General features: G+C 48.2%; 1 protein-coding gene across 1 annotated transcript; it reads right to left on the reverse strand.

Moving 5' to 3' along the window:
- Positions 1-647: 647 nt before the first annotated feature.
- Positions 648-15683, reverse strand: Plac9b (placenta specific 9b). Its single transcript, NM_001270503.1, has 4 exons — positions 15498-15683; positions 3475-3569; positions 1612-1735; positions 648-1242 (listed from the first exon to the last, which is right to left on the reverse strand). Exons 1-4 carry the CDS (start codon positions 15592-15594, stop codon positions 1232-1234), a joined length of 327 nt encoding a protein of 108 aa, NP_001257432.1. The 5' UTR covers positions 15595-15683; the 3' UTR covers positions 648-1231.
- Positions 15684-16778: the final 1095 nt, after the last annotated feature.

Consider the following 16778-nt stretch of genomic DNA (forward strand, 5'->3'; position numbering starts at 1 on the left):
TTGGCTTGCTGGCTGGAAGCCTTCCATCATTTCTCCTGTGTTAGAAAGCTTCGGACAATGACATGCTAGAGAGACAAGGGCCTCTCTAGCCTCCTGAACCCTGTCCAGAACCCCAGAGAGACCTCACCTGAGCTGCAGGGATACCAATCCTCACGTCTCCCCAACAGTGGGAGGACGGATGACACTCGGGAGTAATAAAGCGACTGTGAGCTAAACACTGATGTTATGGTTTGCACCATTATATTACACATTATACAGATGGGCGTGGTCCGCTGATACACTAGAACGTCATTTTGCACATATGAAGGAGTGACTCCCTGCAACATGGATGAGCTCTAAGGACTTGTCTGGCGAAAGCCTGATACAGAAGGATTCGTGGTCCCATTCACAGAAGCTGCCTACCATGGGCAAGTCTAGGAACACACACTGTTGCTAGAGTGTTGGTGTGGGGAGAGGTGGAAGGGAAGTGACTCTTGTATAGGCTCAGATTTCTTTCTGGGGTGTTGAAAACGTCCTGGAATTAATGGTGATGACTCCTCAGGCACGCTGGAAGCCACAGAATTTGTGCAGGTTAAAATGGTAAGTTTCGCTGGGTGTAAACCTTTATCCCAGCTCAGTCTACATGATGTGCCATTCCCCCGAGTGAATTTTATATATTAAGAACTTTGTTTACTGAAATATATACATATGTGTGTGTGTGTGTATTTTTTAAAAAAGAAACTGGAAATGCATCTCTTTGGATTTACAACCAGGGAACAGGATTCTTAATGCACACACAACTCCTTACTGCCAGGAGGGCAGGGCAGGGAATCACATAAAAGCAGAGATTCTGATGGGGTGAGTTGGATCTTGTGTTTTTGACAGTCTCCTTGGTGGCAGTGGCTGCTGTTTTGTGGCCTGGGCAGCAAGGCGGCATAATGGGCCTTCTGTGCTTGGTTACCACTCTAGGCCTCTGGTGTCTCACATCCTGTCAGTCAGTTCCCAGGGTCTGTCTCTGAATTAGAAAGTTGGAAGTGCGGTTGCACAGGTCACCCAGGTCCACGTGCTAGAACAGCAGTGTGGGGTTCAGGGTGCAAGAAGGAGCTGGAGCTGCGGCAACAGAGGTCATGGCTAGCAGATGGGTCCAAATCGGAGCTTTTATTTCACACAAAGGTGGGGCAGGAAGGCAGGAAGACCTGGCTTGGTTCTCTGAGGGATGACTTCAGCTGGCAGGCTCCACCATCCCTGGAAGTCAGAAACCATCTGCAAGGAAAGGGGGTGCCCTAAGAGAGCAGCAGAGGATGCTGAAGGAGTCCCTTGCCCTTGCTGTGCCCAGCGACTGCCTCTTTCCAGCTTTCTGCTCCCTTGGGACAGCAGAGCCCAAACACAGGGCTTAAGGAGCTGGGAGATGAACTCAGCATCTGTTGGGGGTCAGGGCCCAGCTGCCAGGGTGGGGAGAATAGATGGAGAATAAACAGAATAGACAGAGAATAGATGGAGGAGCCCAGAAGCCAGGATACTTGAAAACTGAGTGCTCTGCCCAGGACTGCATAACATACCCTGTGCATTCTGCTGCCAGAGACCCTAGGTGACAGGTCCAGCAGACATCCCTCTGCTATCTGAGCCACTCACCATCTCCAAGCAAGTCAGGTTTGGGGCTGAAGGGCCCTGTGGGAAGGTTTGAAGCCAGTTCCTCCAGCAGGCCCAGCAGACCTGTCACTTCCGCCTCCAGGTGCTCCACTGTCTTCTCCACCGTCTGGAGTGGGAGGGTGAGGCAAAGTCAAGTACAGAAGTTGGGATGGCCAGCTTTAGCTTAGCTTAGTGATGTCCCCAAGTCCCTGTGTTCAGTGGAGAAGGAACTGGGAGCTGTCCAGTCCTGGCTCCCACCCAGTCTCTGCTCCGTTTCCCCAGGTGAGAACATCACAGGCTGCTTGCTCCCTTTGCCCTTTTAAGGATCCCCCTGTCTGGCACTCAAAGGTATCAGGCTTGGCACAGGACTCCTAAGCACCTTTTTGTTTGGGAGTAGGCTGGATTCTTTTGTTGCACTGCCCCCTTGTGGCAACTTTCATAAATGACATATTTGGGATTTTAAAGTTTTTCCTAGGGGAGTTACTTTTAAAAGGCTGCTTGTTGCTACCGATCCTGCTGGCAACCCAATAAAGCCTACCAGCCTCATGTCAGGACTGTGTGTTCATGATTAAAATAGAAAAATAAGGATACCAGCTACACTGTAATAGCATTCAAATATTAAAAAAAATATATATTACTTTAGTGGTTGATGTCGTTAAGGTCAAAATCTTGAGACAGGAGGATGACCACAAATTCTAGACCAGCTTGGGATACAGAGAAAGACTGACTCAAAAATTATTAGTATTGTCTTGGGGGTTGGGGGCAGAAAGGTCAAAAATTAATCAATCTTAGGAGCTGTCCGTGAGTGTGTGTGTGTGTGTGTGCACACGTGTCAGGGGTAGGGGGCACACTCACACCACTGGGAGTGCATGGAGAGGTCAGAGAACAATCTTCAGGAGTCAGTTCTCTCATTTTGAATGTCCTGGGGGCTTGGCAGTGGCGGTGCACACCTTAATCTCAGCACTGGGAGGCGCGCGGGGGGGGGGGGATCTCTGAGTTTGAGGCCAGCCTGGTCTACAGAGCAAGTTTCAGGACAGCTGGGTACACAGAAGAGAAACCCTGTCTAAGGAGAACAAAGAAAGAAAGGCCACCCTGGTCTACAGAGTGAGTTCCAGAGCATCCCTGTCTCAAAAAGCAAAACAAAACAAAATGCTTTCAGCAATGGAGATAAAACTTTGCCCAGAACAAAGTTATGGACCCTAAGTTATGATTCATCACGAACTTTGATGGTTGAATCCCCCCTCTCCCCCCAATGCCTTAGTCAGGGTTTCTATTGCTGCAACAAAACACCACGACCAAAACAAGTAAGTTGGGGGTGGGGGTAGGATTATTCTGTTTACAATTCCACATTGCTGCTCATCACCAAAAGGAAGTCAGGGCAGGAACCTGGAGGCAGGGGATGATACAGAGGCCGTGGAGGAATACTGCTTACTGGCTTGCTCCCCGTGGCTTGCTTAACCTACCTATAGAACCCATGACCACCAGCCCAAGGATGACACTACCCTCAATGGGCTGGGCCTTTCCCCACTGATAACTAATTGAGGGGAAAATGCTTTATAGCTGGGTCTCATGGAGGCATTGTCTCAACTGAGGCTCCTTCCTCTTTGATGACTCCAGCTCATGTCAAGTTGATGCACAAACCAGCCAGTACACACAACTAAGGAAGAGTCTCAGGCTGTGCGCAAAAAGCGTCTCCTGGGAGGTAGGTTGTATAAGATGAACATCCCACTGAGAGCATGGGGTCACTAACCTGGCAGTGGGGGAACAGGACTGGCCTGGGTTTTCTGACATTTGTAATCCACAAAGCTTCCGGCCTGGCAGATGGCCACGAAGCGTCATGATCCCTTCCTCCCACGCCCTCCTTACCTCCTCCATAATGTCTAACCGCCTTTGCACAGCCGCGTGTCTGTCACAGCCTGGGCTCCCAGCTAGATCTCCAGGGGAACTGGGGGACTCGGCAGCTGTAGGGAAAACAAATCTTGTCACTGTGGAGTCGGGGCTTCCCTTGTGGAACTGGAGGGTTCTGCAAAACACCAGGCTTAGGAGACAGGAGATTCTGAAATGAGACACACGGCCACGCAGAGATGAAGACATGAGCCACCACCCTAACCACTCCCGTCACCAGACCTAGGAGGGCTCTCTCCAGGAGGCAGTGTCTAGGCTCTATAGTGTCAAGACAGGGAAGGTTTTGGCTGCTTGCAAAGACATGGAGAGAAGTATATTTTCCTTGAACAAACCATCCAGGGAGTTGGAATGCCTGCAGAGAAATGGGGGGGGGGGGTCAACCAGGAAGGGGTCTCGGGATGAAAGTGCTTGATCGAGCACTTCAATCCAGGGACCTGGAGAATGTGGAGGAATGCGGCTTTGGAGGGAAGCAGTGGCAGCCATGGTAATCTATGCTAGAAATGACAGTAGCAGGCAGAATCCAGGAGGACCCTGAGCAGCCTCATCCCTGGGAACCAACTAGTCTGAGTTGCTGCTTACCAAGTCCAAAGCCACACTGCAGCGAGAGGATCAGAGGTTTAATAATCTACTATGCTGACTGTCCTTGGTGATCCACTTGACTAATTTGGAATTATCTAAAACCCAAGATGCTGGGCACACCTGTGAGGGTTATCTTAATTATTTGGATTGATTAATTATAAATCCAGATTTTAAGGTAGGAAGATCTGTCTTTAATAGGAGCTCTACCTTCTGTTGGCAGACTGTATGAAGGACCTGGAAGGCCAGGCAGTGGTGGCGCATGCCTTTAATCCCAGTGCTTGGCAGGCAGAGGTCTTTAGACTTCTGAGTTTAAGGCCAGCCTGGTCTACAGAGAGAGTTCCAGATCAGCCAGAGCTACACAGAGAAATCCTGTCTCAAAAAAAAAAAAAAAAGACAAAAGAAGGCAGCTTGCTTTCTTTGCTTTCTTGCTCCACTGGCAGATCCATTCCATCACCGGCATTAGATCCAGAATAACTGAAGACCAGCTGAAATATACATCACCAGACTAAACATCTACAGAGTTCTGGACCTTTTGTTGGCAGACATCCATTGTTGGATTAGCTGGACCACAGCCTATAAGCATTCTAATAAATCCACTTTCTATATGTCAATAGGTTAATTCTTAGTCATGTGTCCCCTAGAGGGACAGAACTGGTAACCTGACTAATACACCTTCTCCACTCTTGACTCATGATTCTCCTTATCCACTGAGGTTAACCTGACACCACCAACTCCAACACAGAAGTGTCAGTGTCCTGCTTATGAACTTGGGCTGCAGTGGGTCGATCTGAGGCATTAGATGTGGCTGAGCCCTTAGGAAATGCCTGTCCCTGGGAAGCAGGAGAAAGAAGAGAGGGTTTTTCAGACTGTAGGGAGGGCCACGAGCCTGAAATGGCAGGAAGGGTTAGCACTGTGAAAAAGAGAGCCAGGAGTGTTCCTGCCCAGCACTAGCCGTTCCTGATGATGTACATAGTGTTGCAGCATGACGGGAAGGCGAGGTCAGAAGCTGGAAACTCGGGTCCTGGGAAATTTCTTCAGGGAGCTTGGAAGAGAGGGAGGGAGGGAGGAGGAAAGGAGAGAGGGAGGTTAGGAAGGGAGGGAGGGAGATCAGCTTGCCATGGCCAGAGAATTGTGTACTGTTGTCCTGGGTGTTTTCTTGGGCTTTGGAAAACACAGCCATGCTTATAGGGACAGGAAGGGAGCAGAAGTGAAAGAATGCACTTCCTGCAGGGACAGGAAGCCCTGGAATCCAGGATCAGGGGAATCAGAAGGATACAAGAGAGAGGAGGTGTGGGGACCGAGTCAGAAGCAATGCTCACTGCTACAGTTCAGATCTTCAATGTCCTCTGAAGGCCCATGCTAGAGGCCTGGTTCCTAGAGTAGGGCATTGGGGTGGGGTGGAGGAGGGGATCTGTGTCCATAAGTTGGTGTGGACTGTTGTGAGATAGGGCGTGGAGGAAGGTTGTTAAGTTATTGGGGTATGCCCTCTGAGAGCATTGTAGAACCCCGGTCTCTTGCTCCTTTTCCCGTTTCCTGGCTGATACGGTGAGTGGTTTTACACCTACTGTGATGCATGCACGGCCTCGACAGCAGCAGCCACCCAAAAGCAATGGGGTCAGTTGACCACGGACTGAACCTTTTCATTCAGGAGCCAAAATAAACCTTCTCTCTCTTTTCCATAGGCTGCCTTTGGTATTTTCTTATAGTGATGACGAGCTAACTAAGAGAACCCTCTGTGAAGAGCAACATGATTCCCCTTCACTGGAATTTAGAAACCCTGTCTAAAACACAATAGTGCTGCTACTGATTTGAAGGAGGGAAGAGAATGTTAGAGTGGTGTTGTGATTTAAACATGAAATGTCCCCCAAACGCTTATGAGTTTGAATACTAGCCCGGCTACATTTCCTCTTCTCCCCCCCACCCCCCACTTCTAGACTGCTCATCACGTGCTCTGATGGGCTAGCTCATGCTCCTACCCCATGCTTTCCCCACCACGGCAGGCTGTGAGCCCTAGAATGGTGAGCCAGCATAAACCGTTCTCCCAGAGTCGTTTTGTTGGAGCATTTTTATCATAGCAACAGGAAAGCAACCAGGCTGAGTGGTGTGCTGCCTACATTTGTAGAAATGGGTCTTTGGGAGATCCACATTGGATTTCTCACTGCTGAAATGTTAGTCTTAGATTTCCTTCAAAATCACCCGGGCCTGGTGAAGGGAGAGCAAGAAGCATCGATGGGCAGAGCAAAGATTCCCCCTGGGAGTGCATTCAGCCATCCCCTCTGCTTTTGTGTATATAGTTTGTTTTTGGTTTTTTTTTAATGTGTATTTTTATGTGAGTGTCCCTTCCTGCACGTATGTGCATGCAGTGTCTGAGAAGGTCAGAACAGAGCATCAAATCCTCTGGAACTGGAGTTACAAACAAGATGGTCATGCGCTTCCTTATAGGAACTGGGAATTGAACCTCTTCAAGAGCGACAAGTGCTCTTAACTGCTGAGCCATCTCTCCAACCCAGACAGTCATTTTAAATTATGTGTATGTGTCTGCATGTGTGCATGTGAGTGCAGTGCCTACAGAGGCCAGAAGAGGGCGTCTGATCCTCTGCAGCTGGAGTTACAAGCAGTTGTGAGGCACCCAGTATAGGGGCTAGGAACTGAACTTGGGCTCCTTCGTAAGAGCAGCGACACACTGTTAATTACTACCTGGTGGAACTGTTAGCTAAAAGAGAAGCCGTGATGGGCTGAATAGGATTCAAAATGCTGAGGTCAAGAAAGAGACTTGCTGGAAGGCTGTGCTCCATGATCTGAGAAGGCTGTGAGAGACAGAAGAGATCCAGACCGGCCTCAGTGAGGGGACGCCACATTTGCTTCAGCTTCAGCTGAGCGCTCAGCCAGGAGAGAGGTATAGGAAGCAGGAAGAGCTCTTCTTACTCCAGGGTCGGCTGTCGGGGGACTCTGCAAACACCCTCCCTGTTTGCCCTGCCTGGAGGCCTTCAGCCAGGTTACTGTGGGTTCTTTGGGGTCATATCAGATACCATGGCTACCAGCTATTTACATCAACTTGTTACAGTAGCAAAAGTACAGTTAGGAAGTAGCAGTGGGATCATTTCATGGTTGGGAGTCACCACGACATAAGGAACTGTATTAAAGGAGCACAGCATAGGAAGGTTGAGGAGCACTGGGCTACGAGGATCACCTGCCCTTGCTGGGTCCCCTTACCCAGCAGAAGCTGCCAGCTGTGGGTATCTTGAGCAATGCGCCTCTGCTTCTCTTCCACTGTTCTCCAGAGTCTGTGATGAGGCCTGACTTGGCTCCAGAAGCCCTCCAGGGAAGAGGCTGGGGTGACCTCACTCCCCTCACTCAGCACTAATCCCTCACATCTGGATGGAGCTGTGCTCTGAGCTCATCCAGGCCTCTCTGCTGAGGCCTCATCTGACAGAAAGCTTGGAGCACAACCCTAACAACTGTCCTCCAAGGCCAGCTCCTCCACTGCAGAGAATCCCAGCATTGCTCCGCCTAGAAAACACCCTGAAGACCCTTCTCAGCCTACACCCTCAGCTGTTAGCTTTCTGGCCTCCACAGCTCGTGCTATCAAACTGGGTGGGGCTAGTCTGAGGCTCTGTTTCCCAGATGGATAACATGGAGGAGTACAAATATCTTTCAGAATTGGCTTGAGGCCTCAGAGGACAAAAGCTGGGGTGAACTATGGACAACCAACCCTTGGGTAAATAAAAAACTGAACTATCTCTGTGTCTCTATCTCTCTTTGTCTCTGTTTGTTTCTGTCTCTCTCTTTCTCTGTCTCTCTCTGTCTCTCTGTCTCTTTCTCTCTGTCTCTCTGTCTCTCTGTCTCTCTCTCTCTCTCTCTCTCACACACACACACACACACACACACACACACACACACACTCCCCACTCTCTGGTAGAACATAAGCTCATCAATCAAGTATGGTGGAAAGGCCAAAGGATTGCTGTGTAATCTCACAGGACCTAGGCTGTGGGCACTCCCTCCCTCTTTCTTCTCTGCCAGTTAGAAATGGGTTTCCTAGGGCATGGGGGTTCTGCTGGCCGGACTCCTGCTTGAAAGCCTTGTTTGTACCCTGGATGGTGGCCATGGATGAGGCAGCATCCTGGGATGGGGGTGGCCTAGACACCAGGAGAGGTGCTGGGCTGATTGACTTAACTAAAGAGGTTTGGGCACCGATCTGTCCTCTATATGGCCCGCCAACCTGGTGTACCTGGGACTCATACCGTGAGGAAGTACCCCCAGCAATCATCAAAGCTGCACTCTGTCTTTACCAGCAACCCCAGCCACTTGGGGTTAATGGTATCTGATCACATTCAGTGCAATAGAATAATAAACTTTACCACATCTAGTACTTGTATAAATATTTGTGACGCGGTCAAACCCAGAGAAGCAGAATCCTATTCTAAAGGATTGTATGAGTAGTTGTGCACGGAGCTCTGACCGGCCAAGGGCCCCTGGAGGCCTTTCAGAGAGAGCTACATTCCAAGAAACTTGTGTTTTGTTTGCTTTTGCTGGGAGGGGGCGTGTTCTATCCCTTCTCTTGTTCTGAGTCTCTCTCCAGCAGGGGATTTTTGAGACTCATGGCTGACTGGGGAACGGATCATGGATGCAAGTCAAGCTGCCTTAAGGAAGAGCCCCTGTCAACCACCACACCCTGCCTATTTCCCCCTCATGTGTCCGTTCAAGCTAGACTGGCTGATGGTCAGGCTGGTAGGCAGCTCTGAGGCTAGATGTGACCCCCTGATCCCGTCTTGCTATCTCATATCTCTTTAAACCACTAATTACAATAAACTAATCCTTCCCAAATCCCAGGATGTCGAGGCCTCAAACCCACTGAGGTAAACCTCGCTAGCATACAACTGGAAGTCAGAGGCACAGTCTATGGGAAGCTCTTGCAAGGGCTTCCTCGTGTTGACTGAAAGGTCTGTCTGCCTGCCTTGCCCCATCTCCTGTGCAGGGTTGCCATGATCCTGTACCTGAAGAGGGTGGATGCCACAAAGCAGCTAGGGTGGTTAGTCTGTCAACTTAGTACAAAGTAGAGTCACCTATTGAGAAGGAACTTCTGCAGAGGAACTGAGCCTTTCAGAAAAGCCTGTGGGCAAGGCCGACCGACATTTTTTTTTTTTTTTTTTTTGACTAATGACTCAATATGTGAGGGTTTGGCACTCTATGCCTCCCCCTCCTCGGGCAGGTGGTCCTGAGTTGTGTAAGAAAGCATTCTAGGGGCTGAAGAGATGGCTCAGTGGTTAAAAGCACTGACTTCTGTTCCAAAGGTCCTGAGTTCAATTCCCAGTAATCACATGGTGGCTCACAACCACCTGCAATGGAATCTGATGGCCTCTTCTGGTGTGTCTGAAGACAGCGACAGTGTACTCACATAAAATAAATAAACAAAATCTTAAGAAAATAAGAAGGAAGGAAGGAAGGAAGGAAGGAAGGAAGGAAGGAAGGAAGGAAGGAAGGAAGGAAGGAAGGAAGCATTCTAACTAAGCCACGGAGAACAAGCCAGTGAGCAGCAGTCCTTTACAGCCTCTGCTTCAGTTACTACCCCAGATACCTGCCTTGAATTCCTGTCCTGGCTTCCCTTAATGGACTGTAAGATGAAATAAGCCTTTTTCTCCCAAATTGCATTCGGTTACAGTGTTCATTACAGTAAAGGAACAAACTAGGATGGGGCATTGAGCAGATACAGGCTCAGAATGATGCAGCAGGTGGGTCAGGGAGTCCCTTGCTCTGCCTCTCCCGTGGAGTCTAAGGCTCAATGTAGATTGTTTGGATCAGGTCTCAGGATAGAAGGACATCTCTCTAGGGCCAAATCTATGCAGAAATCAGGAGGTGCCACCCTACAGAGGGTCTTCTTCAGCAAGGATGTAGGGGCAGCCCTGAACTGACTGGATGATCTGCTACAGGCCAGTTCCATTTGTTGGGTCCTGGCTCTTGCTACTTCTGTCTTCTAAGTTCTATTGCTTTGTGGTCCTTTATCATGTTGAGTTTCTTGCTGAACATGTATGTGGCTATGTGTCAGTCATTGAATTCTAGTTCTTTTCCTGTTTTATCTTCTCCCTCTTCCCTCCTTCCACACTTTCTCATAAACTTCTCCTTGATCTCTTTTAAATTCATGGCCTTTTCCCATTAATTTTTACTACATACATACTTGCATATACTTATACATTCCTAAATATAACCTGCTCAATCTGTATAACATATCTTTATGTATGTTGTCAGGTTGACCATTTAAATAAACAAAGTCACTTCTTTTCTTTCTTCCCTTCCTTTTCCTTTCTTTCTCAATCCTGATACCTCAGCCTTCCAAATGGCAGGTTACACACTCCTCTACCTTAGAAAGATTGTTTTTATACTGAATATGGGGTATTCCTGTAATCCCAGCACCAGAGAGGCTGAGGCAGGAGAACTACAAGTGCAAGGCCAGCCTGGGATACACAGCAAGAATTTCTCTCAGCCAGAGATGGTGGCACACACCTTTATTCCCAGCACTCAGGAGGCAGAGGCAGGCAGATCTCTGGGAGTTTGAGACCAGCCTGGTCTACATACTGAGTTCCAGGATAGCCAGGGCTACACAGAGAAACCCTGTGTTGGATGGATAAATAAATAAAAATAATAATTTTTCTCAAAAACAAAACAAAACCCAAAATTATTATTGTTGTTGTTTTACGAAATCAAAAGTTTAAGTTATGTACATAAGATTACACAGCAAGAAGGTGGTGGTGACAGGATTGGAATCAACTGTCTGACACTGTCCCTTTTGGTGGTATGGCTGTGTAAAGTAAACTTGTCTATCTTGGGGGTCTTCACTCTCTCCCTTTGTAAGAAATAAATCATTGTCTCATTTTCAGGGCCTTTAGAATTCAGTGCTGATGGAGTGAGCACACACACACACACACACACACATACACACACACACACACACACTCACTCCTGTCTTCCCTAGCCAGCAGTTGGTGCCTGCTTCCTGAGTGATTTTTAGTTTATTTTAGACTTGAAAAGTTACAGAGAGTAGGCTGTGTGACTGAGCTCCTGCAAAGGAGGGCATCTTGAACTCCAGGTTCATCTTGAACATCAGATAGGGCTTGGTTTGCATTCTGAAAGAATAGGTTGGGGAGTTTGGAGGGGGCAATGCTAGACACCAGGAAGACTGCACATCCCTAAAGAACTTAGCTGATGAGGATTCATGGGGCAGGAAAATATGGTTAGGAATATACAAAAACTGTGCCAAATGTCGTGTCAGCCACTTTTATCGTTTCTGTAGCCTGACACCTGACTTTATAGGGTCAAAAAATAATCTACCTTGATATCGTTTCCTGCATCCCCAGTACTCTTACTTTGAAATGAAGGCCACTTTTTCTTCTACCATCTGTAAAATGGGAGGAAACACAGAGGTGGTATGGGCAACAAAATACCTTTCTTACCTTTCTGTTTTTGTCTCTATCTTCCATGTTGGTTTGGCCTCACTATGTGTGTGTGTGTGTGTGTGTGTGTGTGTGTGTGTGTGTGTGTGTAGTAGAAAATGCTATAATCCAGAGGTGTTGGTGAGGATGATTCTACTTGCTTACAAGAAGAGAGAGAGATAGCTCATGGTTAAGAGCACTGGATCTTCCAGAGGACCTGGGTTCAATACCCAGCACCCTCATGGTGGCTCACAGCCATCTGTGACTCCAATTCTAAGGCATCTTCTCCTGAGCCCCAGGCATGTATATGGTGCACAGACGTACATGCAGGCAAAACACCCATGTAGATCAAACAGAGTTTTAAAATGACAGAGGAGACCCAGGGCTGAAGAGAAGGCTCACCTGTCAGGTTTATTGCTCTTCTGGAGGACTCAGCAATGTATCTCCAGTTCCAGGGGATACTATGCCCTCTGGTCTCTGAGGGCACTTGCCTATGTATGAGACTGCCAAACAATAAGAACTGAAAAAACAGAGTGATGGGGGCTGGAGAGATGGCTCAGCGGTTAAGAGCACCGACTACTCTTCCAGAGGTCCTGAGTTCAATTCCCAGCAACCACATGGTGGCTCACTACCATCTGTAATGGGATCTGATGCCCTCTTCTGGTGTGTCTGAAGATAGCTACAGTGTACTCCTATAAATAAAATAAATAAACAAAACAAAACAAAACAAAAAAACCCCCAGAGTGTTGGAATTTCCTTTAAAATAATCCAGGGATGACAAAAGATGTGAAATTATAAATGAAACAAGACTGCTTATGAATTAATACTTAATTATAGTATAATTACATTAGACTAATCTATTAACAGTGCACATGAATTCACACAGGCATACATGCATGCATACAGACAGACAGACAGACAATTTTTCAATTATAAAAAGTAAGGGAGGGCTGGCGAGATGGCTCAGCGGGTAAGTGCACACTGACTGCTCTTCTGAAGGCCCTGAGTTCAAATCCCAGCAACCACATGGTGGCTCACAACCACCTGTAATGAGATCTGACGCCCTCTTCTGGTGTGTCTGAAGACAGTGTATTTATATATAATAATAAATAAATCTTTGGGACTGAGTGAGCAGAGTTAACTGGAGCTAGTGGGGCCAACCAGAGCGAGCAGAGGTCCTAAAATTCAATTCCCAACAATCACATGAAGGCTCACAACCATCTATACAACTACAGTGTACTCACATACATAAAATAAATAAATCTTAAAAAAAAAAGTAAGGGAGTCAGGCAGTAATGATACATGCCTTGGTCACAGCACTGGGGAGGCAGAGGCAGGTGGATCCTCCTGAGTTCTAAGCCAGTCTGGTCTACAGAGCCAGTTCAAGGACAGCCAAAACTACACAAAGAAATCCTGCCTCAAAAAAAAGTACACAAGTAAACAAACAAACAAATAAATAAGAAGACATGGAAGAGTCTTCTGACAATGGAAACAGGAACTGAGCTGAGGTTGGCCTCTGAATAGTCCTGTATGAGGGGGTTGCTAAGACCACTCATTGGATAACAATTACCCAACTGCACAAACCCAGAGACCAGAACTCTATCCTCAGAACACACATAAAGGTGGAAAAAGAGAGCCAACTCCACAGAGCTGTTCCCTGACTTCCTCACTCCCACTGTGCAACTCTGAGCACAATAATAAACAAATTACAAGAAGCACACAAATGACTACTACACTTTTGAAGAAAAAAAGTCTATCCTTAGCAGAAATCAAAGACATTCAGTTAAAAATAATAAAGATGGCCTGGGGATGTAACTCAGTTGGCAGAATGCTTGCTTTGAAATTTTGAGGCCTCAGGTTTGCCCTCAGCACAACCTAAAAACAGAAATGGTAGTATACATCTTTAATCGAGGCACTTGGAAGGTAGAGGCAGGAGGACCAGAAGTTCAAAGTTACCCATGTCTACGTGGTAAGTTCAGCACCAGACTGAGCTACAAGAGACCTTGTTCTTTAAAACATATATTAAAAATAGCCAGGCATGGTCCCGATATTCAGGAGGCAGAGGGAGGCTGAGCTCGGTGAGTTCCAGGACAGCCAAGGCTACACTGAGAGACTCCGTTTTGAAAAACCAAATATATACCAAATATATAAATACTATGTAGAAAGTAATTTCTTTGCAAAGAAAAAAATCTAACTGGGATTAGATTAAGCTTCTATAAATAGCCATCATTTTTTTAGACAACACACACACACACACAGAGAGAGAGAGAGAGAGAGAGAGAGAGAGAGAGAGAGAGAGAGAGAGAGAGAAAACAGTTGAATGACACCCAGGAATCAATCAGCAAAACCTACACCTCTCTCTCTCTCTCTCTCTCTCTCTCTCTCTCTCTCTCACACACACACACACACACACACACACACACACACACACACACACATTAAGTAAATTAACTGTACCCGTGAGTGGTTGTGGTGGTTGTTGTTGTTGTTTCAACAGAGTTTCTCTATGGTAGCCCTGGTTGTCCTGGAATTCACTATATAGACGAAGCTGGCCTTAAACTCAGAGATCTGCTTGCTTCCATCTCCCAAATGCTGGGATTAAAGGCGAGCACCACCACCCACCTGCAAAACTTTTCTCAACAACTGATTTCAAGAAAAAAAAAATGAAAGGAAGAATAAAGAGAGATTACATATTTTAACAGCAGACATGTCAGCCAAATTTAACCAGTCATGTAATCTTGCTTGGATCAAACAAATTAAATGTCGGAGGGGCAGGAAAGTGACTTTTGGGGCCAGGATGCAGGGAAGGCAGGACTACCTGACTACTTCTGTCTGGTGGGGAGGGAGACGGAGCAGGGGGGAGGCTCCAGCTGAGCTCTGGTCGCCACCTCTGTAGCCCAAACAGAACTTAGAGGAGGATCTCAAAGGGAAGGAAAAGGGAGGACGGCGCCTTGTGAGCTGACTTTGGGCTAGACAGAATGCCAGTCACTCCTTAACAGATAGGGAGCCGGGTGTGGTGGCGCACGCCTTTAATCCCAGCACTCGGGAGGCAGAGGCAGAGGCAGGCGGATTTCTGAGTTCGAGGCCAGCCTGGTCTACAAAGTGAGCTCCAGGACAGCCAGGGCTATACAGAGAAACCCTGTCTCGAAAAAAACCAAAACCAAACAAATAAAAGCAGATAGGGAAACTGAGGCTAGATGGTCTGAAAGAACTAGTGTTGTGCATTCACTGGTGGGCGCGTCCTTTCTTATGCTCCCTGAAGTCAGCCTGTGAGATGAAAAGCGATTCACCCCACAGGGACTCCTTTAATGATCTGGGTTAATCTCCCCTCTCTCTGTGGGCCCTGAAAAGCAACCAGAGCTTTAGTCTTGGTGCCAGGCATTTCTGCCTGTCTGGAACAAGAACCCGAGAGAGCGAGAGGCCTGGGGCTTGGTGTTGGGTCTGCCTCAACACAGCCTGCGCTCACTCCTCACCTAGACAGCCATAGTTCTTCAGCCGGTCTGGGCACCTGAAGGATGGCCTCCTCAGCTCACTACAGACTCCTCAGGCCTCCAGGCAGGTGAGACTGTACCTTTTTTCTGTCTGTCTCCACAGTGGTGGTGCTGGCCCTACCTGGACCGTTGACCCTTCAGGCTCCCCTTCCAATAGGATGCCCTTTGGAACCTTCCTCTGGACGCTCTGGCGGGAGGGCGGCCACACCCTGCAGCTGAACCTCCGCCCTCTCTAGACATCCGGTTGCCACATTCCTTTCCCCAAATTTTTATTTCCTCGGTGGGTCCTGCCATTCCTATTTCTTTCCTTGTTTGTGCTTTTCTCAAACTCCCTCCTCTTGCTCTCCTCACCCACATGCGTTTATCTCGAAAGCTCTCTTACTCATCTTTCCCCTTTTCTGTCCTTCGATGTCTCTGATTCTTTCTCCATCTCTGTTCCCTCCTCTTTTCCCGGTGTCTCTGTCTCCGGCTCCTCTCTCATTCTTACCTCGCCGTCCGGGGGTGTCCCTGGGACCTTGGCCCCATTCGCCCGTCCCGGCACGGAGCAGGGCGAGCCCGGCTAGCGCGCAGAGCAGCGCCTGCATGGTACGTAGCCACCGGAGCCACCGAGTGAAGCAGTTTGTCCGTAGTCGCCTCCCGGGGATCACGCCCGCCCGGCCCGAGGAAATGCAGTCCGAGCCAAAATTCCTGGGCGGCTCCGGGTTTCTGGCGCTAGAGAACCCGCCCGCCCCCTCTAGAAGCCCCACCGTGCCCTGCAAGAAGGCGCAGCCCGGGATCCCATCCCAAAGGCAACAGCTCTGTCAGGGCCTCCCATCCAGCGTCCCACCTACCCCTGCCCTTCGGGACCAGGCACCTAAGTGGGGAAGAAGGCTCCAGGCTCTGCTTCTGAGCCCATTTCATAGACAGCCAGATTGAGCCCAGGAATGAGAACCTTCCTCTGTATTCCTCCCAGGCTGGCACAAGTTCTGAATCCCGGACTAAGTCCTCTGCCTGCCTCTGAAGCTAATGAGACCGCATAGAGGGAACTGAAGGCTTAGGGTCTGCCCTCTGCAGAAACCCACTGATAAAGCCCATTTAACTCCTTCCCAAAGAGAAAAAAACAAAAAAACAAACAAACAAACAAACAAAAAACCGTGAGATGCTACAGGCTGTCCAAGCCGCTGCCCAGACCCAGGATATTCACCTGTCTGTGCAATTGAGGACGCCTGGCTTTCCCCACACAGTGAGCAGCGGATCCAGCAGTAAAGTGAACCTACCACGGGCAGAATTTACAAATCTAAAGAGAAGTTATTTTGCATCTTTATCAGTTACTTACGAGTTACATCTTCAAAGCAGTTTAAAAGCAAGAGATATTAGCGACATGGTGGGGGGGGAGGGCGGGGGGGCGGGGCAGGTCTTTAATCCCAGCAATTGGGAGGCAGAGGCAGGAGGATCTCTGTGAATCTGAGGCCAGCTTGGTCTACACAGCAAGTTCCAGGACAGCCAGGGCTACATAGTGAGACCCTGTCTCAAAACAAAACAAAAGAAACAAAACTATTTTTAAAAAAGCAAGGAATGGCCCAGAGACCCAGTAAATTGAAGTCAGAGCAGTTAGCAAGTGTGCTAGCCCTGCACTAGCCAGTGTTTGGTAAGTGAAAAAATAAATTAAAAGGGGGACATGACTACTCATAGGTATGGTGAAGGTGAGAGTCTATTGTAGCTAGAAGAGAGAACACAGCCAGAAGCAGAGATGTCTGGGAGAGTCCAAAGCAGACATAACTCTGCACCA

Source organism: Mus musculus, chromosome 14, assembly GCF_000001635.26.
Source record: "Mus musculus strain C57BL/6J chromosome 14, GRCm38.p6 C57BL/6J".
NCBI lineage: Eukaryota > Metazoa > Chordata > Mammalia > Rodentia > Muridae > Mus > Mus musculus.